Raw genomic sequence first — 23,782 nt, 5'->3', positions numbered from 1 at the left:
TCATCTTTATAAGTAGATTTAATTTATAATTAAAGTTGTGTGCCGCTGGATTGTAGCTGGTGTAAGACTCCGGCTCGTGACCCCGAGTCTGCGTTCGACCCTTACTGAAACCAAACCCTAACTCGGAACTCCCCTTCGATCAAACCCAGTCCCGAGATTCTCCTCCAAGTCTCCCAACTCCCAGTACTGTTTTTTAACAACGCCGCCACGGCCATCTCCTCTCCTCCGGCGCCCAATTCTCCATCCCAACGGGCTACTCTCCGTTCGTTTTCCACCTTCATACGAGTTTTATTTTATATTTTCGCATTATATTCTTCAGCGATTTGGGGGTGGGGGGCGTTGCTGTGACGACGCGTTGTTTCCAATTAAAGAAGCGTGCTTTCTCGAACGCACGCGATGTTTGTAATCTTCCATGACTCTGACGCATCGCCCCCCTTTTTCGCCCTTCCCTTCTTTATAATCTACAATTTATTTATTTTTATTTACGTCCTAGTTTAACCTTGTTTATAAGATTATTATCATCTTCTTTTTTCTTAAAACCATAGATTTCTTTCTTGTAAAGATTTGTCGGTATGAATTAATAATTGGACTTAATGTAGGCCCATATATTTCTTTGGTTTAGGGGGAAAAAAATGAGCAATTCTTTTTTTTTTTTTGGCTTGGTTGGGTTTGAGTTGTTGTGTGCGCAGTATCTCTCTCTCTTTTTTTAATCGTATTTTTTTGCTATGTATAAATTAATCCCAACTTGTTATTTTTTAATGATAGATTAATGTTAGTCTTGAAGGGAAAGAATAAATTAGGTATGCATATGGAAATATGATCAGCATACTCTTCTCTCTTTCCATTCTGATGGATATCTCCAAAGGCTTCATAGAAATCTCCTAATTAATATTGGATAAATTTTTTGACTCATCTTATGTTATATCAATTGCAGAATAATTAAATACATCACCTAATTTTTAATCTGCAGTACTCCTAATTTTATATATATATATATATTGTTCATCATATTAAAGTGTTTAGAATACCGTTCACAAATCAATTATAATCCTTCACAATGTTTTACCAACTAAAACATCAGTAATGAATCTTTTTAAACCCCATAAATAAAGCACTTCTGGTGTGGATTACCAGCTCAATTATCTCGCCAATGTACTATTTTTAAAGAAAACCTGCTAATATTACTATATATTGAAGCATGAATGTTAAATCCCTTTTTCTGTATTACCCTGGTCAAATGAATGGGCATTGAGACACATGAAGTGGGGTGGGTCAACCATAGCTATCAATTGAGCGTTTCTTTTTTATTTTTGAAGGTAAAAGCAAAGCAGATTCAATGAACCAAAAAATTTCTTTATATATATATATATATATATATATATATATATATAAGGTAGATCCATGCTTAAAAAAAGTGATCAAAATAAAAGCACTATAATGAAATGAGTCACAATCATTTTCTGGAACGACAGACTGGATCATCTCCTTACGGCTCACTCACCATTTAAGAAAGATTTTGATTTTTTGGACATACTTTGATTGATTTAATTTTTGCCTCAAAAGGGGAAGAGTCATCCAGTGGTTGATGGAATGGATCGAGTTGGGTCTTTTTTTTTTTTTCTCTCTCTCTTCATTTTTGGTTTTTTATGAAATATAAAAAAAATATTGGTTGTAAATAATTGATACAAATTTGTACTTTGGTGTACCCAAAAAAAAAACTTCAGGCGTCTATAAGTTCAAATGGCAAGTTCACCGCGCCCACTGGTACTGACTTGGTTTTCTTTCTTCCTTAGTTAGTAGGGGCTAATCTCCACTCGTTATTCTACACCTACTCCATTACATCTAGGTCAAAAACTAAGCCCCCACAAAGTGAGCTAAAGCTGGTGAAATTGGGCCTCCGCCCATATCATGCAAAATCAAACCTCCATTTTTTTCTTCTTTTTTTGTAAGAAAAAAAAAAGGAACCTCCGAGCCTTTGCCTAAGTGGCTAGAGATGGTGCCATTTGAGCAAGCATTTGGTGGTCTAACTTGATGATTTCATGCTAAACTATCATTTATACTTGGCAACAATTCCTACAAGTTACACCAATCCCTTCTTGCTTTGTGACAGAAAGAAATTTCCAAAAACAAACCTAGTGTATGAAACAAGTCCGGGGGCATTAAGGTAGAGGAGAAGCCGCCACTCTTGAGATGAGAGGCTAGATAGGTTGGCAGTCGTATTGCGCAATCTTATGCATTGGGCCGTGCTTGAAAAGGGTTAGGCAGTGAGGATGATGAGGGGAGATGCAGTGGTATGGAGTTCGCTATCCGAGATCACGATACCAGATTAGTTGCAGCAGGAGGCTGGCGGATTTTTGACTCGTCGGTAGTGTGTGCCGAGCTCAGAGCAGCCTGGGAGAGCATCTTCTATGTGAGGCGGATACTGGATGCGGATCGTATTATTCTTAAGAGCGACTCGGCGGTTGAGTGGATTCGGGGACGGAGATGCACTGTTGAGGTTTGGCCGCTAATCCTTGAGATTCGCAGGTTGATGGAGGAGTGTGACTCCCACCAGGCTTCACACGTGTTTAGGGAGGCCAACGAGGTGGCCGACCGGGTGACCTCCTATGCGGCCTACCACTACGGTAGTTTTGTTTGTGTTGGGAGTGGGTCTGTTCCAGGACCATTACGTAGTGTTTTATTTTCTATTTTTGTTGGCCGCATTCACACCCGCAGTGTGTGAGCCGCCGTTGCACCAAAAAAAAAAAAAGGGTTGGGCAAATCTAAAGAGGAAGATGGTTAGAAAAGGGACCGACAGAGATCGGGTGAAAATATGGATTTTGTTTTTGTTTTTGTTTTTTTGTTACATATACTTTACAATAAGAGTTAGATAATTTACAAGTAGGGGTGCAAATGAGTCAGGTTGGACAAGGTCATAAGTGACCCTGACCCAACTCAGTTCCTTGTTCAAGTACTTATTTTAGACCCAGACCCAATCCAATAGAAAATCGGGTCGGGCCGGGTCCACGGTTACAATTTTGGATCCAAATCATTCAGGTCGGGTTGGGTCTATGTATAATCCGGTCCTAATCTAAAAAACTTGGATCCAATTTGGGTTGGGTTCGGACTCCATTTAACCTTACAAAACAAATACGAAGCAAATTTCAATTCTTGCACAACGCGTTATTAAAACTCAAGTACAATTAACAAATCCGAACCCGACCGAAACTTGAACAAGCAAGCCAGTGAATTAGAGTCAACTATGGGATTCCCTATCTTGTGCTGCTTGTATGGTAAGCCTAGAGGAAACTTTTAAATGGGTTGTAAAATTATTTTGCATTGTAGTGCTGAGATATATCTCTAACTCAGCAAACTGTTTATTGACACCAAGTTCAAGCATTGCTTAACTTCACTATTACAATAATTTTCAAATTTTTTGGGTCCCAACCAAATGTTCTTCTTTGGCTACTAAAAATGAAGTTTTGGGCATATTATAAATGACAGTAATTCAAATACAGCGATTCATGATATCCATCATTTATACGGATTTTAAGAGACAAAGGCCTGAAGGATGCTAACACTCAGGGTGTGAATGTTAATGATGTTTTGGAAATTGCTCACACTATTTGAAATGCCATTCCAAACTGGTTGCTCTTGTAATGGATTCTCCCAATTGTTCTGCAGAACCTGAGCTTTTGATCGTTGTTGTTGAACCTGTTTTCTTCTCCGAACATGACATCAATATCTATATAGACTCGGAAGAGTCGAAAGAAAAAGAGTCAACATCTCCCATAATATCTATAAAAATGAAGCGTGCACACATGGCGAGAGAGAACACACCAAAGGCCATAGAATTCTGAGTATGCTTAGCCCCTAGTAGCCTCCATTTTCTGAAAGTACCAAGAAAAATTGCCCAAAATTATAAAAAAAAAAATCAAAAGGGTCTGGCCGAGTCAGAATTTAGTAAACCCAGACCCAACTTGTTCTTTAAATCAGGTTGGATCGGTTCGGGTCGGGCCAAGTTGGGTCACGGGTCAACCCGACCCATTTGTAGCCTTATATACAAGAGGACTTAAAAAATAATGAATACAAGAAAATCACCAGCATCATTAGAAGCCAGCCGAGTCATTGGTTCATCGAAAAATCTGGCTAGGTTTTCAGCTTTGGCCAGGTTCTAAGCATCCTTGGTCTTGGACTAGTCAAGGGTCCAAGTTATTGGTTTCCCAACCAACAGATCTAATGCTGCTTTTGATAATTATGTATAGAATAAGTTTCTCCTAAATACTTCTAAAGGTACTTACGTACCAAACTTTTTTAAGTCACATAATTCAATTTGTACTGTGCAAATTGGCAAAGATTATTGCTAGTTACTATTGTATGTGCCTTCTACTCTCAATTGTGCCATCTACTGCTGATTTGCATTTTTGTTTTTGTATTCAGACATAATTCACTCTCAAACTTAGCATTTAATCCTCGCAGCATTGTTAGGATTTTAATTCAAGAGAAGCATTGTAGGAAGCGCCTTTCAACTTAATCATCAGTCATCTGGCTGCCTCTTCCACACTCAGAGTTTTACTTGATTTCTTTCAAGTCCTTATAGTTTAATATATTAATTTCCATGTCTATTATCTTTGAGAAAATTTCTAAATCTAACGTTGTGTGAAGCATCTCATATTTATTTCACCCAATTTTTACACGTATAGAACTGTTTGTGTGCACAGAAGGAGAGGCCCAAAGTATTGCTTTTAAATTAGACCTGAAATTAAATATGTGTAATAGGAAGCCAAAAAGAAAATAGATATAAATATATTAAAATATTTTGTTAACCTTAAGCAAAAAGAAACAAAATTAGAATGCGTATATATGGAAGATAACAGTTAAAATAGCAAGAATCTATTTTTAAGATTTATACGGTAAGTTTTTGGATTTTTTTTGAATCCATTTTTAAGACTTCTGGGGTAACTGTTGAAACTTGGAGCATAGAGAGCGGCTAAAATCCAGCAAGAAAAGATTATTTAATTTTTCAGAAAAAGGTGAGAATATTATTTTTCTTAACAAGAATTCATCCTGAATGTTTACTTGAAAATAGATTAGAGGTACCGAAAACTAGGAGGACAGCGAGACCATCTAATTTTTTCCAAACAAGTTAGATTTGGTTTTGTTAAAGAAAATAAATAAATAAATAAGAGTACAGATTGAGGGGAAGAGAGACTCGAGCGAGATGGCCATGAAAAGATTTGGGGTTGGAGGGGGATTTGCTTTCTCTCTTTCATGCGTGAGAGAGATTTCCTTTCCTAAAATTTGGGGATTTTAAATAGAGAGAGAGAGAGAGAGAGAGAGAGAGAGAGGTAGGGAGATTTTTTTCTTATCATATGGAATATTTATGCATGGTATATGTGTGCAATAAGAGAGAGAAATAATGGGCACAAAAGAAAGACTTGCAATGAAAGACTTTTTCTTCTTCTATCTCATTTCTCTATTTTTAAATAAAAAATATATAGAATTTAAGAATATTTTTCATTAAAGTGGACAACAAACTAAGAGGTAATATTTCTTAATTTTGATTTTCTTTTTTTATAATATGTTATAAATCTTTTTCTTTGCTCTTTACATCTTCTAATAAAGAATAAGCTTTGCTTCTTGTAGGAGTATCTTCAAATCCATATCATACGTGTGAATGTTATCTTGATTGGCTCTTCACTACTTCTACAACTTGTTTAATATATCCACCTTTATCTTTTGATTTTGTTACATATCTATCACGTTATTGTTATTTTTCTATATTTAGCTTATGTTCTAAGACCCTTTATTACTCGACATTTTAAAGCATACAATATATATAATAAGCATTGTTGTCATTTTACAAATTTTTATCTTTGGTTATCAAATATACATCGGTGACATAATACCGTAGAAATAAATGGTAACTTCATCCAACCAACTCTCCCTCTATTATATATTTCTTTATGTATTTTGTTGATAGAAATTGACCATAAATCTGAAAATAGCTTCAAAAATTATAGTTCAAATTAAAATATTTTTTTAATATTTGAAATTTTAAAAACTATAAAAGCAAGTGGTTAGAGATATACTAGATATTTCTCTAAGAGCAAGAGCACCCCCTTCTTGCAAAGGATTTGATGAGGATACTTTTAAGGTATTACTGACCGATTTTGTATAAATACTTCTAATGCAACATAAGCATATAGAAGTAGATGACTTGATGACTCCTTCAATTACTTAGAATAAATTTATAATACGACAAAATAGGTATGGCAATTCAATGGAAACTTGGTGTGGAAAAATAGAAGAAAAAAAGTAGCAAGAAGAGAAAAAAGAACTTGTGGTAGGAATACAATTAAGGTAACACTTGGAGAAAGCTAGTATTTTTTGTTGTACCAGACTTAGGGCTGGCCCAACTCTTAGGCGACTGAGGTGGTCGTCTAAAGCCCTGGTCCAAAAAAGGCCTATCGCAGAAAGGCCTTAAAGATAAAATAGAAAGAAAAAAGGCCTTCCTGTGAGTTCGTCTTAAGCCGGTTCATTGCAGGGAAGGCCTTAAAGATAAAACAGCCTTAGGTCCCTAAATACATTGGGCCGCTCCTGATCAGACTGTACTGGAATTTATTTACATATACCTTTTTCTAGTAATCTCACTTTTGGAATTAAAACTCTAATGGCTAAAAAGTAAACCATGCAAGCATTCCGTGCATGGACGACCAACTAATCTGTGTCATATTCATGCATGCCATGACAAATGTACACACGCAAGTGGTATTTAGCCCAAGAAATAGTATAAATATAGGTAGATTGGCATTAACGTATCCAATATAGGTCCACAACAAAGATCAATACAGGTAGATTGTCTAATGGTTAGATTTTTTTTTTCCAGTTAAATCTAGTATTTTGCCAAAAAGCTCTTTAAATTTTATGCAAAAATCTAAAAATATTTAAAATTATTAAACAATTTAAATTTATCTAATGTGTTTCTCTACTATTTTGTAGAACATATCTTAGGTAAGAAGCATGATGAGAATATTATGTCTATAAATTTTCAGAGGTGGATCATTTCCCTGTCTATTTTTGCTAAAATTGTATTATATATATATATATATATTTAATGATATAAGCTATTGTTGTCTACAACTTTGTAACTCCTTAATTTAGCACTTAATCTTCTTATCAAATAGTCCTATAATAACAACAAATAACATAAACCGTAGCAACAGATCCTTGATGTCATGCGTCATGCTAGTGAAGCAAGTTCTTTCTTTATTCTCTCCACTCTCACTCTCACCCTCACCCTCACTCTCTCACTCACAAAAAAAAAAAAAAAAAAAAACATTTACTCCCGAATGGCAACACAAATAAATCGTCAAACCGGAATTAATAAGGAATGATCGATCATCATATCAGCGTGCATTCATGAAAAACCCACTTGCCAAGGAGAAATTATTGCCATTTTTAGATTTTGGTCCACGTTAGCTTTTCTTTACGGCGGAGCAGCAGACACTCCGTTCCCTGGACCCTGGGTTCCCCAATCATGCCGAAGGTACACGGGAAACCGATTCTCCTAACGAGATCACGTCCGTCCACGGCCAAGCCGACGGATAGATGTAATTATATAAACAAATAAATAAATGCAATGTGAAAAATTCCGCACACCAGCTGTCGCGCGGGGCGTGGCAGTCCCGAAGTCACGCACGGACCCGAGGGGGACCCACGGACAATGCCAAGATTCGCGCCAAACTGTTCATCGTACGGCTGAGATTGCTCCCACGCGGCGATTTACATGTCCATCACTCCCCCACTCGCGCCCCACTCCGCATAAACCCTAGAGATGGAGAGAGAAGCAAGGAAGGGAAGCGAGGGAAAGAAGAGGCCTATCTCCGTCCTCGTGACACGTGGCAGCGCTATAGTGCCCCGCCGTGGATTTTCTATTATAAGAAACCGCTCTCTTCTCTCTCTTCCGTTAGCGGTAGCTCCTCTCTCGGGTTTCCTTCCAACGCCCCCCCCCCCCCCCCCCCCCCCCCCCCCCAACCGTCCTTTCCGCCGCCGCCGCCGCCGCCGCCGCCGTGTTGTAAAACCCCGACCGGATAGAGATGACGCCGCCGGCGGACACCGCGCCGACGGAGCAGGAGCTGGAGGTGGCTCGGATACTTCGCAAGTTCCCGAAGCTCGTCCTCGAGGCCGAGGCCCGCCGCCTCCCCGATTTCCTCCGCTGGGGCGCCCGCCGCCGCCGAACGGCCCTCGGCGATGACGACTCCCTTCTCCGCCTCCCCCCTCCTCCTCCTGCTCCTATTTCCCCTCCTCCCGATGGAAACGAGGAGACGAAGGACGGCCCCCGCGGCGGCGGGGCCACCTCGAGCCCCGCGACCCCGCTCTCCTTCCCGGCGAGCGGCGGCGAGGAGCCCGACTCCCGACGGCCGCGGCCGTCCTGCTCTTCCCTGAAGGCTTTCAAGAACCCCAAGCAGCACAAGGAGGTAAATCTCTCTCTCTCTCTCTCTCTTCTCTCTCTCGATTCATATTATTTCTTGATGGATATATGATGCAGTTCTCTTATCTCTCTCGATTCATGGATGATGCAGTGGGTCAAGGAACAGAGCCAGTTAATCGCCTCGTTATCCGAGCAAAAAGTCGATCTCCAGCGCGTTAGTTCTTGCGCTTCCCCGAAAATAATAATAATAATAATAATAATCAAATTTCCATCATTATCTATTTCCTTTCTCTCTCTCTTTTTTTTTAAAAATCTACTAATTTGTTTTTTTAAAATTTTTGATGCAAAAAAAAAATCAGTCAATAGCGGAGTACAACGCCCTCTACGAGAAATTACAAGCAAGACATTCTTGGCTGAAAGACCTGCAATCCAAGGTAATTTCATATATTTATTGTGGATGATAATTTATATTTATGTTGAAATTAATTAGTGATTTCTAATTTGAAAAATAATGGAAATAAGTCTGTGTTTGTATTTATCCGAAGGAGTTTTGGTGTATTTGGATCAGGTGGCACGGGAGGCGATGGAAGAGGTAGGGCAGAGACGGACGCAGCGCCAAGACGGCAGCTTCGGGCCGGCCCCGCCGGGCCCCACCACCCTCCAATCGCCAGCCGCGCGTTCCATGGTGGACCCCCACCACCGCGCCTATTGGTCGGAGATGGGCCGCGCGGCCCTTCCGCCGCCGCCGGTATATCGGGCTGCCGTCCGGGGGAGCCCGGCGGCGGCGGCGGCGGCGGCGGAGAGGTGTGCGTCGTTGGACCTGAACGCGAGGCCGGAGGAGGAGGAGTGGGAGCAGCTGCAGAGCAGCGCGTACAAGGCGGCGATGTCAGCGCAGGCGAGGAAGAGGAGGCTGGAGATACAGCGGGAGAAGAACTCCTACTCTTCTTCTTCTACTTTGTTTTCTAGGACTCATAAGATGCCACGATTGAGCTGATAACTTTTTGCTTCCCCCCCACCCAAAAAAAAAAACTTTTTTTGGGCATTAATTGTTTTGTTCTTTTAATCTTTAGCCTTTTCAACTACTGAGAGGAGAGGAAGTGGGTGGGATTTTGGCTTCCTTGCAGGGAGGAGGGGTGGGAATTGTAACATATGGTTTGATTGGATATGGATATGGGAACGCTCCCCGAAATTCTGGTGGGCCCGCAATGTATTTGTTTGCATAGCCGGTTTCTTTTAGCATGGCTTTCTAATTTGTTGGCTAATAAACAAAAAATTTTAGTTTTATGATTTGGTTTGAATCGATTAGGTTTGCAATATATTTACTTCACTGGGAAAATAATAATTTTAATTAATTAAATCGTTCAGTTTTTTATGATCGCCTTATTTTTTTTCCTTAAAATTGGGTCGAGAAGAATAAAATCTTGTTCAACCTATTTATTTTATATGAATCCGTCTATGTAACCATCAATGGAAATAGAATTTTCCTATCAATTATGTATCCTGAAAAAACAAAAAGAGATAAAGACAGCGAGAAGGGATTTTATGTTGGAGAAGACTTAATTAAATTGAATTTAAAATATGATGTTGATATATCTTTAATACATTGTTTTCTCCACTTTCTTCTCGACTAAACTCATGATCATACTTATGTAGCCAGTCACTTCGCTAGTACCTTATAGCCTGCAGATGGGGAGTTGCTTCTAACACTCTGAAATATTTTATTTTTTGATTTTATTATGTGTATTCGTACTTGTCAAGTATAATCTATCCACTTTAGCCACAAAAAAAAAAAAAAACTCTCATGACCATACCTCAACCAGTATACTAAGAAACCATTGGGTGTAAGGGGTACACCCAATCCTAACCTATTTATATATAGATTGATTTGGATAATCTAAGTTTGATCTAAGTACCAAAATCCTCGATCAAATCTGTCTGATTTAAAGAGATTGGAATGTTATAAATTGCCATCTCTACAATGTCTTTAAAAAATTATAGTATTTTAATAAAAACTAACTATAATTCGAAATAAATAGATATTGACAAATTGATTACAAACCACAATTTCTCCTTTCCGGATCACAATTCAAAAACATCATTTCCTTAGTCCCGGTATGGTTTATGGATTTTAATTCTAGTGATAGAAATTATTATCTTAGCATTTCTCCTTGCTTCTCGAGATAAAGAGCTTTTTTGTTATTCCATGGAATAAGCCAATATACTTTACTGAGGTTGTTTGCTTGGATTATGGATAAGCTGCATAGCTGGAACATATTTTACTTGAACAACAAATTTACCCTTATCTTTTGAATGCATTTCCAGACAAAATTGGCTGTCTCAAATGAACAATCTTTAAACCAGCCTGCATATGGTCAACGCACGTTACCGATTGAACAGTATCGCACCTTCTTTGTCTTACTCTTTTTTGACCCGATAAGGAGGGACAAGGGTTGTTTAAAGCATGGAATCACACTATATATATTTTGACATGTCTTTCTGGTTAATACATACCATTTGTCATAGCCCAGAACCTTACCCAAAGAGGCTAGCCAGAAGAACACGGATTCTTAAATACTCTCTCTATTCAAGCCCTAATGAAGAGTCAGGCTAAGAGTTCAGATTCATTCAAATATAATCATAAGTACCACGATAGGCCCGTGGTAAGCTTTCATTAACCCATGTTAGAGTGTCCCCTAGTTTATATAGGCTATAAGCCGAGTTCGCTCAATACCATTTGCCACAATGCAGAACCTCACTCAAAAAGACTAGCCAGAAGTTATTATTTAGATTTCTTAATCCTATATAAGTACTCAAAATCTATCAGACAAATAATCAATATGAAACTAAACACATATCCATATTGGATTCTCACGCTACCAACTATTATTGCCTCTTTCTGATAATAGCAACTGTTGCTCATTCTTAACTTCAAGCACAAGTATTCTAGTTGCTATTAGTAGACATCTTCGAGTCTATGGCCAAACCAATTAGCCATGTTTCGTTTCTTCTCCTGAAGCATACGATGGGGACATCACTACAAAGGTTCCATTCTGGCCCTTCCGCCCGGTAGATTTGGTTGGGAGTTGATGGCCGTATAATAGATGAATCAAATTAAACACAATTTTTAGTATCTCACCAATTCAAAATTTAACTCAAATTATGCCACAATCCAAATATTGGTCATTGCAGTTGAAACTCTGTGCATCATATTTAGAGATCATCTCAAAAAATTAAAAAGAAAAAGAAAGTGCACATCATAATTATCAGAGAAAAAGTGTTCTTACGTTCTAAACGCCAAAATTCGTACTCCACTACATTGGCAGGTTATGAACTCTATAAACAAAAAACCATCAGTCATTGTGCATTATTTGTTGAGGGTGTCTACCTCAATCATGCATTCCCAAAACTATGGGACAAGTCTCCTTAGTTGTACAGCTATGATAAGTTTGTCATACTGCCTTCTTGTCCTTTCCCAACCCTCACAACAAAGTGCCCGCATGCTATCATCAAAATCAATCTCGATAGGTTATATGTGGTATAAAATAAAAATAATAACATCATCCAAAATTTGTATGCAAAGCCTTCATTCATTTAAAGGAGATGAGTTAGTACAGTTTCCTGATCTTATGGTTTGTCGTGCTAGGACTAAGTAAGATTTCAATAGAAGTTCGAGTCCTAATGTTCAAAAAGTACCGATTTGAGTTAGTGGACATAGATGCCTGCACTTACAAGCTCCTTCCAACCAAACATGCCTATCTCTCAAATTTTTAGATATTCAAGATTATTTTTTCTTAGAAAACAACTATTTTTTCCGAACAAATTTTGTACACCAGAATAATTTAAATTATCTCCCCTTTTATGGCTCATCAGACTCACCAATTGACTTAACCTAATTATGTGGATAAATTTAGGATTGATGAGTTCTCCAACTACAAGCAAAAGTCAAAAGCGCTAGCAACTCCAGATCAGCCCCTGCTGATAACACGGTTCTCAGAGGACACCACAAAAGGACGAGGACTATTTCCAATACATGTAGCTAGGAGAAATTGGGAACTTGTAAACCTATAGAGGATAGGAGATAAGCAATCTCTACATCAAAAGCCACTCCGCACCAAACACCAGCAAAAATAAGCTGCAGAGATGGGGAGTGGATTGGGTCCGCTGTTTGTTTGAAAAAGTTAATGTCCATCACAGCTTTGGCCATGGATCGCGTAATGAGAGATACAGATGCAACAGCAGTGCCTCCCAATTAAGCCAAGATCAGGCATCATAAGTACCATCTATTAAGCTGGTTTACTTGTGGTTTTCTTTTGAAGGAAATTTTTATCCAACAAATCATGTTGGATAACACTCTTAAAACTTTACTGACAAAATTATCGAAAGGAATTTCAAAATCAGTCACATTGACTCAACAGCTCAAGCAAAAGGTATGTTCAGCAATTAACAATTGCGAGTTTCTGATACCAAATCTCCAAGCGAATGAGCCACCAATAAGATGCTACGGGCTCTTATACATCTGCCAGGTAAAAGCATGTTTCTTTTGTCATCACCTCTATCCCAATTTCCATAAATTCTCTGTGGATGGTAATCTTTTCCTAATTTACTCTTCAGTATTTTCCTGCTAAGCAAAATACAAAGAGATACATGATAACTTCTGTAACTAGCAGATTTGGCAATTAGGAGCTCACTATATTCTGGTGGACAGAACTTTTTCATTGATCATGAGACAACCAAGAATTAGTCCGGCGTGCATATACAGCATTTCCCAAGCAGGCACATCACCGTTATGCAGCTGAAGAAAGTAACGTTAATTCATTTTTACCATTAAGAATGCATAATGCATAAACAACAGTTTTCACCAAAATTGAATTTTCCCAAAATATTTTTTCCTTGTAGTACACAAAAAATATCAGTTTACTAAACACACTAGATGCCGACATTAAAGGTACATGAACATAACATTTGTGTCCAAGTTTCTCACCTACAGCCTTGAAAACTACCATGTTGTCAGAATCTACCTCATCTTCCTGCTCTATAAAACTGGATTAAAGGATAGAAACCACCCTGAAGAACATGGAAATCTACTTCTTCTTCTTTGACTTGTTTGAAAGTGACTGAGCATATGCAGTTCCCTGGACAACAAATATAAACACACACAAAAAAGAGAAAAGGTTTCATTTCTCTCGGGATGTAGTGGATCTGATCAGGCTTAAAACCAAAGAGTATGGACCAAACAGCAAACATGAACCATTAATACCAATATTCTGTCAGAAAAGTAGCAGGTGTTGATATGTGTGAGGAAGAGAAAAAAAATGATAGGCTAAGCACAAGATGGTCACAAAAAAGGAATATTGATTTGATACTGCAGCAGCTAATAACTCACCTGCAACCATTCATCCATGTTAGCATCAGCCGCTTGAGTACCTACTTCCACCTTAGGCATGCTCTTGGTTTTCTAAGAAGAATTATACATGAACATAAGAACAATTTAATTGTATCCGACTACACTAAATGAGCAAGAACTCAATTTTCGCAAGTCGATATCTATATCCATTATCAAATTTTTGAAAAAAAAAGATGTGTACTAACAGTAATTAAACAGTCAACAAGTCTGTCATTAGCAATTGTTTAATACAAGTGGATTTAGTTTGTTTTTAAATACAAGTTAATAGCTCAAGTCTGACTTATACTGAAAATATGGTTTCTTAAGCCTCCTGCAGGAATTTTTGAGACCTGTACCACATCTTTGGCAGAACCCATAAACTCTGATAAGGTTCACACCAAAGAACAAAAATAATGATATGAAAAACACCAGAAGCAAAATATGGACACTAATTTTGTCAAATTTATAGCACCCGCACCAAAGGTTCAACAATGTCTCAGCTCATACATCAGTCTAAAAGCACAGGCTTCAGCCAATAATGATCAAGTGGTAAACAGCAACTAAAACCATGTGGCAGAGATTTTGACTTGTAGAACTAATATATATCAAGTACACCAAAATGAATAACAAATTTGCCTATCTGAAATCCTTGTCAACATCTACTTTTGAGGAGCATAAAGTATATGATTCCTTTATTCAAACAGTCTGAGATCACAACCAAGATTTTATAGAATATGAAAGAATTCATTAAAGTAGCTTACCTTTGAGAATCGTTGTATTTGACCATATGCCCACAATCCAAAAAGGCCAATGAGGGCAGCTCCAAGAGTAACAAGGAAAACAGACTCTATGCTAAGGAAACCTCCAGTCTCCACAACTTCAATGGTACCGTTATAAAACACACTCTGATATCGTTGCTGATCAATCTCATAAACTATGGTACCCACTAAATCAAATAAGCCAGACTGCAGTACGAACACATTAGTAGAGTCTCAAAACTCTAGCATAATCTCTTACTATATGAATATATATGCAACTTAACTGAATATAGACATGCTCGTTCAAAAAAAGACTAGTTGCTAATCAAAAGGAGGATGTTTCCACAGGGCAAGATATCATGAGAAAAAAGCAGGTGCTATATACAGGCAGCTACCTGCAAGAATTTGCTGGCAGCAAATTTATAAGGGAATGTCGCTTGAGCAGAAAACGGCACTGATGCATTGAAGAACTCCTGTGATAGGCAATGGATAGAAATGCTTGATATTAATAATGTTAACAAATAAAGGCATAGCATTAAGGAAAATTAAGACTTACAACAACTGAACTAGGGATACACTTTGCACAAAACAGATACCAATATCATATATCAATTTATTCTCAACACAAGTTATTTAAAAAAAAAAGGAAAAAATGATCTTATGATTTCAGGAAACCTAGTCCATGGAATCCTGGTAAAAAGAACATTCCTCTTATTTGCCATAGTACACTGCTTATTACATGTGAATATGAGACAATCTGATATCTCCATATGACTGCACTACACTGAATTGGCATGAGCATAACAACACCTTTCACTCACCAGCTGGTTTAGATCACCTGCTATAAAGTTAGAAAATCCTACTCGACTACTTTATGGGCATATTCCTGTAGCTTTTGCTCGAATAAAAGGTAATTCTATGGTTGGATTTTATCTGCAAGGACTTCAAGGTTAAAAATGATAGGTCCATGTTATTATACAAAGAATTTATGATGGTAAATTGTTTTTTCCATCAAAGAATATTATGCTGAGATTGAACTCCACTTGCGGCTCCAGAAAAACATCAGGATCAGTATGCAAAAGCAATATATTAAAAGTGGCAGTTAATGGACAATAAGAACTTCAATCCTTATAGACAATTAAAACAGCACTCTGATGCTTATTAGTTATCTAAAGGTGGAGAAGGCACAGGAGAGGACTTGGGTACAGGTAGTGGGGAGCAGGTCTCTCAAATAAAAATGAAAAAGAATAGGAAGGGGGTGCAGAATTGAGTTTTGTAGGAGATCAAGAAGTAGGTTCAGCTTCTTAGGTGGAAGATTCCTGCTGCTAAGCTCCAATGGTCAAAGACAGCACAAATACTGTGATTGGATCGCTGAGGAAAAATCAAAGATCACATATAAATTTATTCTAAATCTATATAAAGTTTGTTAGGTGCACTTATAATGATAATTCGATAAAGAAAACACATTTTTTAATTATATGACCATGTTGACACCTCATCTATCCAACGCAATATGATGCCCTGTTGGAAGTTTGAATACAAAACACACACACACACACACATTGTCATGCACGATTCTTTTATTTTCTTCTTTTTTGTTTGGTTAGTGATGACAAAATAATCAATCAGTAAACTACTTAAATATTTTTGTATATTCATACATGTACATAATTATGTATAAAGAAAAACATTTATATATGTATGCATACATTTATGTAAGCAAACCAGTCCTTTCTGAGAAAGAAAAGATAGAAACTCTCATCTTTTCTCACAAAATATAGAAAGGAAAGCAATGTTTTAAGGCCTATTAATTCATAATCCTGTATGCTTTATAAATCAGAGAACATGTCACTTAAATATTTTGCAGATGATAGTTAATATTCATACATGTACATAATTACGTATGAAGAAAAACATTTGTATATGCATGCATACATTTATGTAAGCAAGCCAGTCTTTTCTGAGAGAGAAAAGATAGAAACTATCATCTTTTCTCACAAAATATAGAAAGGAAATCAATGCTTTAAGGCCTATAAATTTATAATCCTGTATGCTTAATTATAGATTAGAGAACATGTCACTTCCAATTTGACGCTTTAAAATTTAGTTTGTTAGTCATCATATCCTTCAAAATTGACAGGGATTAACTCTCTTTGAGTTCTTTCCCAAGAGGCAAACGTACAATAAAGGCAGAATTTGCTTATTTGGTGCTACCGTGCATCACTGGATGGAGGGCTAAGTGGTACCATACTATATATAACTCGAACAGCTGGATGAACCAATGAAATTGTATCACTTGAATCATCATGATGCGCCATTCACAGCTTTTAGAGCATCTACATTAACACAGTCTCTATGGTAAATGAACCTCTCACTCCAATTATTCTCTTTATATATAATATAATATGTTAGTGAGAAAGTGAAACAAGAACGATGTTAAATAGGGGTGCAACTGAGCCGAGCCGAGCCCAGTAGCTAGAGGCTCGAGCTCAACTCGATTTAAAATACTAGGGCTTGCCTCAAATAAAAAAAAGAAGTAATACTCGAGATCGACTTAGCTCAACTCGAATATGAACTGATCCATACTCGAGCTTGAATTGGAGCCTTGGTCATAATAAAAAAAATTAGTTAAAACAAAATATAACATAATATTATATTTTAAAATATTAAATTAATAATATATATTATAAATAAAATATAATATTATTTAAAATGCATATACTTGAGCTCGATAATAGTCGAGTCAAGTTGAGCTCGAGCAACTCAAGAGCTGCTTGGCTCATTTGCACCCCTAATGGTGTATATCACCAGAACTGGTAGTGTTTTTATAATCTACTTTTATAGAAAAATGTAGAAATGAGAATCTAATCGTTGATACTTCAACTAATGTATAGATCATAATCATCCTCAAATTTGTGCATCCCCTTAAATCACAATGGTCCATCAAGTACTTTGTCAACTTCAATCATTCATCCGCACAATGGTGACATGTCATCTATTGATGGGATACACTCAACTCATAGCTACTTTCTCTTCTAGAGTCATGATAGTACGAACGAAAAGGACAATGATAGTCCAAGTGGCAAAGCATTAATCTGTATGAGACTTAATTGCAAAAGATTATGCAAAGTTGTAGAAGGCAAAAATTAGACGGGCGTAACAAAAAAAAATCATATATTTGATGATCAAAACTGAAGTAAATTTGAGAAAAACATGCCAATTCCACCGAAATTGCAAGAAAACATAAATTTGAACTTGATGCGCCTCACCTGCATGGTAAGGTTTTGAACAAGCATGTGATGATCAAAATGAAGATGAAGACTACCATACATGGCTATGACATTTAAAGTTGATTTGCCTGTATTCATTAATATAATAATTGCCCATTAGAAGAATGTAAAACAAGAATTCAATAAAGAATGGTTGAGGATAAAACAAAAACCACTATAAGACACATAAAGGACAACATAAAACAATAACCACCAAATATGATAAACATTAGCAATTCTCAATAAGAAACCAGTGTTTAAACATGCATGATAGATTAAACTACTGAAAGAAATGCCCACAAACATTAGCGAAACAAATTTTATTAAAATGACCAACATGCCACAATAACCATTCAGATAGAGAAACAGAAAACATATGCTCTAGTTAAAATAATTTATGGTTCGCAAAGTACATGTAGATATATAAAAAAATTTTCTCCAATTATCCTATCCATTTTGTCAATGGGCTGATCTTCCTATCCAGAAAGGTTCTACAGCACAATTTAAGAAGCAACATACAGCTTCATAAATACTTAAACAAACCATTTAATAAAATAGGAGCTCAAAAGACACAAACAGTGACATTAGAGAGATAAATAAGGTTTATTAAAGAAGAAATGTACAATTACATTAATTCTTACAGGCATCAGTTAATAGAGCGGAAGCTTAAGAGACATGAATGTTAATAGCATAATTATCTATCCCACTGCCAACTCCTCTATTGTGACCGTGCATGAAGTATGTTTGACTGTCCGCATTTCCTCATCCTGCATGCTATCTCAATTTCTCACGACATATTGGTTAGAGCATGTGGCTGTTAACCATAAGGTCAAAGGTTCAATCCTTGCTCTAGCATTTATTATGCATTGTCTTAAGATGAATTTTATTATTTAAAAATTAAGTGTGCATCACAAGTGCCATACTCTAGTCATATACAGCTAAAAAGAACAAAGGTATCGTGTGCCAATACAGGTAGAGGTTTCAGCTTTTCACAAAGGCTTACTCTCATACATCTTTAGAATGCAAGCCGGCATACAATAATTAGTGCATGCGACCAAAATACTTAAGGCCGAAGTGGAGAATAACTATCATAAATAGATAGAGAGGATATAGGCATCACGTGGCAACACAAGTAGAGGTGTCAGCTTCCACAAAGCCTGCTTATATACCAAAGAACATACGCATGCATGTGTGGATCATTAGCCCATATTTGCACAGTCAGACAAGATACCAGAACTAAGTAAATAAAAGTCAAAACATAAAAACAGAAATTGTGTTCAGATTAACTCAAACAAAGTGACCTAATCATGAAGCATGTCTAAAGGAAGTCATTATTATCATTCCATCAGACTTTGCCTGAACATGTTTGACCATGGAGACCCCAGTGAAAGCTAATCTGATTGCAAATCCACAAGAAAATCTATTCATTCATACTATCCAACAATAGCAAGATACTTTATTGTAGGTACCATTTATTGACAAAATAACTTTAACATGTTAGATTCTCAAATTTTGAATTAAATTCACAAAGGCAGATAGCCAGATACAGTTCTCCATGAACTTAAACAAAAACATTGAGAATGTCAGAATTTACAATAAAATCAAGAAAAGATATACAAAAGATGGATAAATCAGATGATAGAATCTAGAAAAAGAGATAGAAATAGTCAAAAGTAGTATGCTTATCATACAAAAAGTGCAAGAGAGAATGAATATTTCTGTTTTCAGTATATACATAAAATGAGTGCATAATCAACAATAAAATGAGCATATAATTAACAATATCTAACGGATGATGTGTTAAACAATGATAAAGGAATGAGATAACTCAACTGAATTAAGTCCATGAACAGGAAAGTATGAAATATCAATAGTTAGATAGCAACTCAAGAGGCAGATAAGGTTATTACCCTCGTTATGCATGCCAACCAGAATTTCAGTCACTTCCCCTGTTGGAACCACTGAAGCCAAAAAAAAAAAAGTTTCAAAACACAGAATGACATCATAAATAGTAGTAGCACTAGATGTAATCGTAGTGGTGGTGGTAGTGGTAGTAACAATAATAATATTGTCAATGTTAACTATTTTGAATGTTTTATGAAAATAATACTTACATTTAGCAGCATTTTTTGGAAATAAACATATTGTATCTACTCCAGAAGCTGGACTTAGGGTTCCATAACCAAAGACTTGGGTCTCATCACCAACAATGCCAAGATCGTCCCTTTCAACAACTTCAGTTGCATCAACATCTGCTTCTGATTGACATCTCACAACTGCCGAAGTGAAAAATCAAGAGTTTATGATGAACCACATAGAGCTAAAAAAGAAATACTAAAGCTGTAATATTTTTGAGATTCATACTTGACTAATCGATGCTGTTGGAAGAGTAGAAGGTAGTCAGTGAAATGGAGCACAACAAGCAGTGAACCTATAGAGTCAAAGCGCAGAAGAATTCTAGTTATAGTCAATTTTAAAGCAAATGCAACAGTGTCCTTATAAGTGAAGTGACTGTATGGACTAAAACTTGAGAGATACGGACAGTACAGCTCGGGCGGAATTACATAATTACTTGGAAGTGTGGTAGATAGTTTTGTTTGAAAGTCACTTTCCAAATTAATATAAGATAAAATTCATATTTGAAATTTGAGCACAAAGAAGAGAACTTCTTACGCTCTAAAGGTTAATTCCATTATCAAAACGGCATAACATCACCTCTAGCTCTCAGAGCTCATAGAAAAGAAAAAAGAGAAGAATGGGAAAATGGAGTATTTTATTTGAGTTGTCAGTGCTCTGTAAGTACAGAGTTTGCAAGTAGTCAGCCACACCTTGTGACTTCAAGTGCTCAAGAATTCCACCAAGCAGTTTATTTAGGGATCTAAATTAAAAATTTCTCAATAAAACAGCATTCCAGTTTATTTTCTGAAGCAAAAATAGTGCGATTGCAGGCTTTGTATGTGAACTTCGCTTAAATAAAAGGGAAGAATAGATCCATGTGGTTCATTACTTAGAAGATAATGCGTACCAAACAACCACCCCCCTGAAAGGATACACAAAAGGAGGCCCATATTAATAAGTGGGATCTGGAAATCCCAAAGAAAGGCTTCTTTTCTGCTTAAAATCTGTAAGCCTATCTACAAAAAGCACAGTGCATGTATGAGCCTCATTCTAAGTGATAACTTCTTAACAAAGACCAAATCTATATCATTATATTTTTTCTAAAAGATCCAATGAGGTCATACCTCTATAGTTCTAACAGCCCACCTTAGTCACAAAGCTTTTGGTCCTTCAACCACAGTAAACACACGAAATCATTTTAGATGAAGGAGGGCTGTACCGCTGCAATTTGCAGCAATGGAACAGACTATACAAAATGGTGAAGAAAAGGGATAACGTGCTATCTAACCATTCTGAAGAAATAAGAAAAATACTATCTCAAGGCAATCATCACAAAGAAATTCCACCCAAAACTGGGGAAAAAATGGAACGAGAACAAAAAGGGCAACGAAAATGAAGTTATGAATGAAAAGGAAGAATAACACTCTCACGATTGGAAAAAAAACTTAATTGAAACTTACACAGTGTCAATGACTAAAACAATAATGGTAGTACACTACCATCACTGAGAATAAAGTAACAATCATAATATAACTAATGCCAGTTATAGATTTGCTCTTGTTTTATACACTTTGGACAGAATCCAGGTGGCCTTATACAATACGGACTAGAATCTGAATAATAGCATTCCCTTTTCATTTTGGTTTCATCCACATTCTCAAACAACACATATTAAAGTTGGGTTTCTGGATCTTGTATCACCATTGGCTCTTATCCTGATCCACAACCTGCTATTGGAATAAGGCTTCATCTCCTATCGCATTACTTACATGATGATTTTTTGTAGTCTCCTCCTTTCTCAATCATATGACTTAAATCCAAGACCTCTTCCGATCAAGGCCATTACTCAGATATGTAAGCATCTTCTCAAATTTTATCCTAATGAATTGTCACCCTGAAACACAAAAAGAACAGCTCGGACATCAACCTTTCAGATTCCTTCATTCCATCTCCATGATCCATGACCACTTCCAACTGAATTAAAAACAGCACACCCAGAGAGTAGCTTTGGATCATCGCGTTGTAGTTCTCGTTCGCAAAGCTACTCCTGATACAGAAGCATCTCTCTTTAGAAATCAATTGGTAACCGGAAGCTTTGTTCTCCACAGTCTTTTCATCCTACAACTTCTCAACCTTCCCAAATGAAAATGTCACCTTTTCCTGTCTTTTCTTCCATCTCCCAATGCAGCATTTCCAAGACGACCTTATTCTTCCTCAAAAGAACATATATCACGACATCAACGTAATAAACTTCTAAATTGATCAGATCTACTACTTCATGATAGAACGAACCAGCAAAAGAATTTAAAAAACAAAGTTCTATTAGAACGACCATAACATTTGATAAACAGAAAATCTAACAGATCACGTTGAAACAGAACCGAATTGCCAGAGAGATCGAGATGGATCGATAACAAAAGCAAGAACCAGGAAGCCCGGATCGATTGGGAGTTGGAGATCGGGAAGGAAAGAGAGAGAAAGGGAGAGGGAGATACCTTGGACGATCGGAGAAGCAAGGAGGAGAAGTGCGACCAGGAAGGAGAATACCCTAATCCCCATGGCTGAGAGCCTGAGAGCGACGGCCGGGGGTCGGTGGGTGGCGGGGAGAGCCGGAGAAAAATTTGTGCGAGCCTTTGTTCTTAGGAATAAGAAAATATAGGAAGTATTTATAAGAAAACAGACTGCGTATTTAATACGAGATAATAATATAATGTAATATATTAATTTTTAGACTTTAAAACGTTATATTATATTTTATATGAAATTTATATTATTATGTTTTACAATGTGTTATATTATCTACTGAAGAGATGCTTAGCACAGTAAAATACATAAATATTAATATGACACTTTTTTTTTTTTTAATTTACAATGGCTATCCACTATTCTAATGTCAGTGCAATCAACAGAGTCGAGAAAAAAAATATGACATAAAGGTGGAGGGATAGCGATGAAACATGTTCAAAAGACCTCTCTGAAATATTGAGCAGCGAAGAAGGTGATTCAGTCTGCAGCCCTATTTGCCTCTTGATACACATGAGCAATCTGAAATAAGTCAATTTTTTGCTATCCTGTGGATATTTCTAAGCAGTGGATGGTAATCGCCCCTTCACACTTCATCTCGAATCCACTCGACCACCATCGTTGAGCCTTCTTCCACCAAAATATTCTCAGTCACAAAACTATTTAATAATATGTTATTATCATTATAAATTAAAAATCTAATATAAGATTATATAATAGTTTTACACAACTAAAAATGTACTATATGATTATCATGAAATTATGATCAATGTATCAACAATGTTATATCATTTTGTATATTAATAATGATTCTAATATTTATAATATTGATTTTTTTTAGAGCACATATAATATTAATATATTAAACCTAACTATATTGTGATAGGATATTTTATTTTACATGAATATGTAGCATATTATATATAATATGATTATGTGCGCCTTCTCCACCATCATCATGCATGGCCGTTTTCTTGATTTATTTCATGGGAAAGAACCAACCTTTCTCTTTCTCATACGATAAGACGAAGTTCTCTCTCTCTCAAGATGAGCCACAGTGGAATACATGTTAAGATAGCACCATGAGCCTTTATCCAATGAAGTAAGAAGGACTTGCTAGAGAGGCACTTCACTCATGATCCTGGATGTGTCCATCATCGTTTCCATAGAACCAGTCATTAGTTATTGCAGTTTAATGCCCATGATTTGTAATTGAACAGTGACCCTCCTCTTTTCCGTTTAAAACACGGGAGTTGGGACCATCGCATAGCTAGAGAAAGTGAAGAATAGGGGGTGGGAGGGGTGAAAGGAGCGAGAG

General features: G+C 36.8%; 2 protein-coding genes across 3 annotated transcripts; one reads left to right on the top strand and one right to left on the bottom strand.

Moving 5' to 3' along the window:
- The first annotated feature begins 7,950 nt into the window (after positions 1–7,950).
- Positions 7,951–9,697, top strand: LOC103714062 (uncharacterized). Its single transcript, XM_008801195.6, has 4 exons — positions 7,951–8,459; positions 8,565–8,627; positions 8,773–8,847; positions 8,982–9,697. Exons 1-4 carry the CDS (start codon positions 8,079–8,081, stop codon positions 9,405–9,407), a joined length of 945 nt encoding a protein of 314 aa, XP_008799417.3. The 5' UTR covers positions 7,951–8,078; the 3' UTR covers positions 9,408–9,697.
- A 3,509-nt stretch (positions 9,698–13,206) lies between these two features.
- LOC103714061 (translocon-associated protein subunit alpha-like) lies at positions 13,207–22,576 on the bottom strand. Of its 2 annotated transcripts, XM_008801194.4 has the most exons (8): positions 22,437–22,576; positions 19,938–20,099; positions 19,734–19,784; positions 17,824–17,912; positions 14,950–15,027; positions 14,558–14,761; positions 13,797–13,868; positions 13,207–13,545 (listed from the first exon to the last, which is right to left on the bottom strand). In XM_008801194.4, exons 1-8 carry the CDS (start codon positions 22,498–22,500, stop codon positions 13,495–13,497), a joined length of 771 nt encoding a protein of 256 aa, XP_008799416.3. In that variant the 5' UTR covers positions 22,501–22,576; the 3' UTR covers positions 13,207–13,494. The 2 variants fall into 2 exon arrangements, with proteins under 2 accessions (XP_008799416.3, XP_089781990.1); XM_089925864.1 differs by lacking the exon at positions 13,797–13,868 and having other exon boundaries at positions 22,437–22,570.
- Between the last annotated feature and the right edge of the window lie 1,206 nt (positions 22,577–23,782).

The sequence above is a fragment of the Phoenix dactylifera genome, chromosome 10 (assembly GCF_051530095.1).
Source record: "Phoenix dactylifera cultivar Ajwa chromosome 10, Ajwa_hap1_PhDact_Kaust_v1.1, whole genome shotgun sequence".
Lineage (NCBI taxonomy): Eukaryota > Viridiplantae > Streptophyta > Magnoliopsida > Arecales > Arecaceae > Phoenix > Phoenix dactylifera.
This window is presented reverse-complemented; position numbering and strand designations above follow the sequence as displayed.

What these genes read in the sequence shown, in the direction of transcription:
- LOC103714062 (XM_008801195.6), top strand. Translation starts at nt 8,079, where the DNA reads ATGACGCCGCCGGCGGACACCGCGCCGACGGAGCAGGAGCTGGAGGTG. An exon ending in ACCCCAAGCAGCACAAGGAG is followed by an intron (nt 8,460 to 8,564) that starts GTAAATCTCTCT and finishes TGGATGATGCAG; the next exon opens with TGGGTCAAGGAACAGAGCCA. An exon ending in TGAAAGACCTGCAATCCAAG is followed by an intron (nt 8,848 to 8,981) that starts GTAATTTCATAT and finishes TATTTGGATCAG; the next exon opens with GTGGCACGGGAGGCGATGGA.
- LOC103714061 (XM_008801194.4), bottom strand. Translation starts at nt 22,500, where the DNA reads ATGGGGATTAGGGTATTCTCCTTCCTGGTCGCACTTCTCCTCCTTGCT. An exon ending in GGTTGGCATGCATAACGAGG is followed by an intron (nt 17,913 to 19,733) that starts GTAATAACCTTA and finishes TAATGAATACAG; the next exon opens with GCAAATCAACTTTAAATGTC. An exon ending in TTCAAAACCTTACCATGCAG is followed by an intron (nt 15,028 to 17,823) that starts GTGAGGCGCATC and finishes TGCCTATCACAG; the next exon opens with GAGTTCTTCAATGCATCAGT.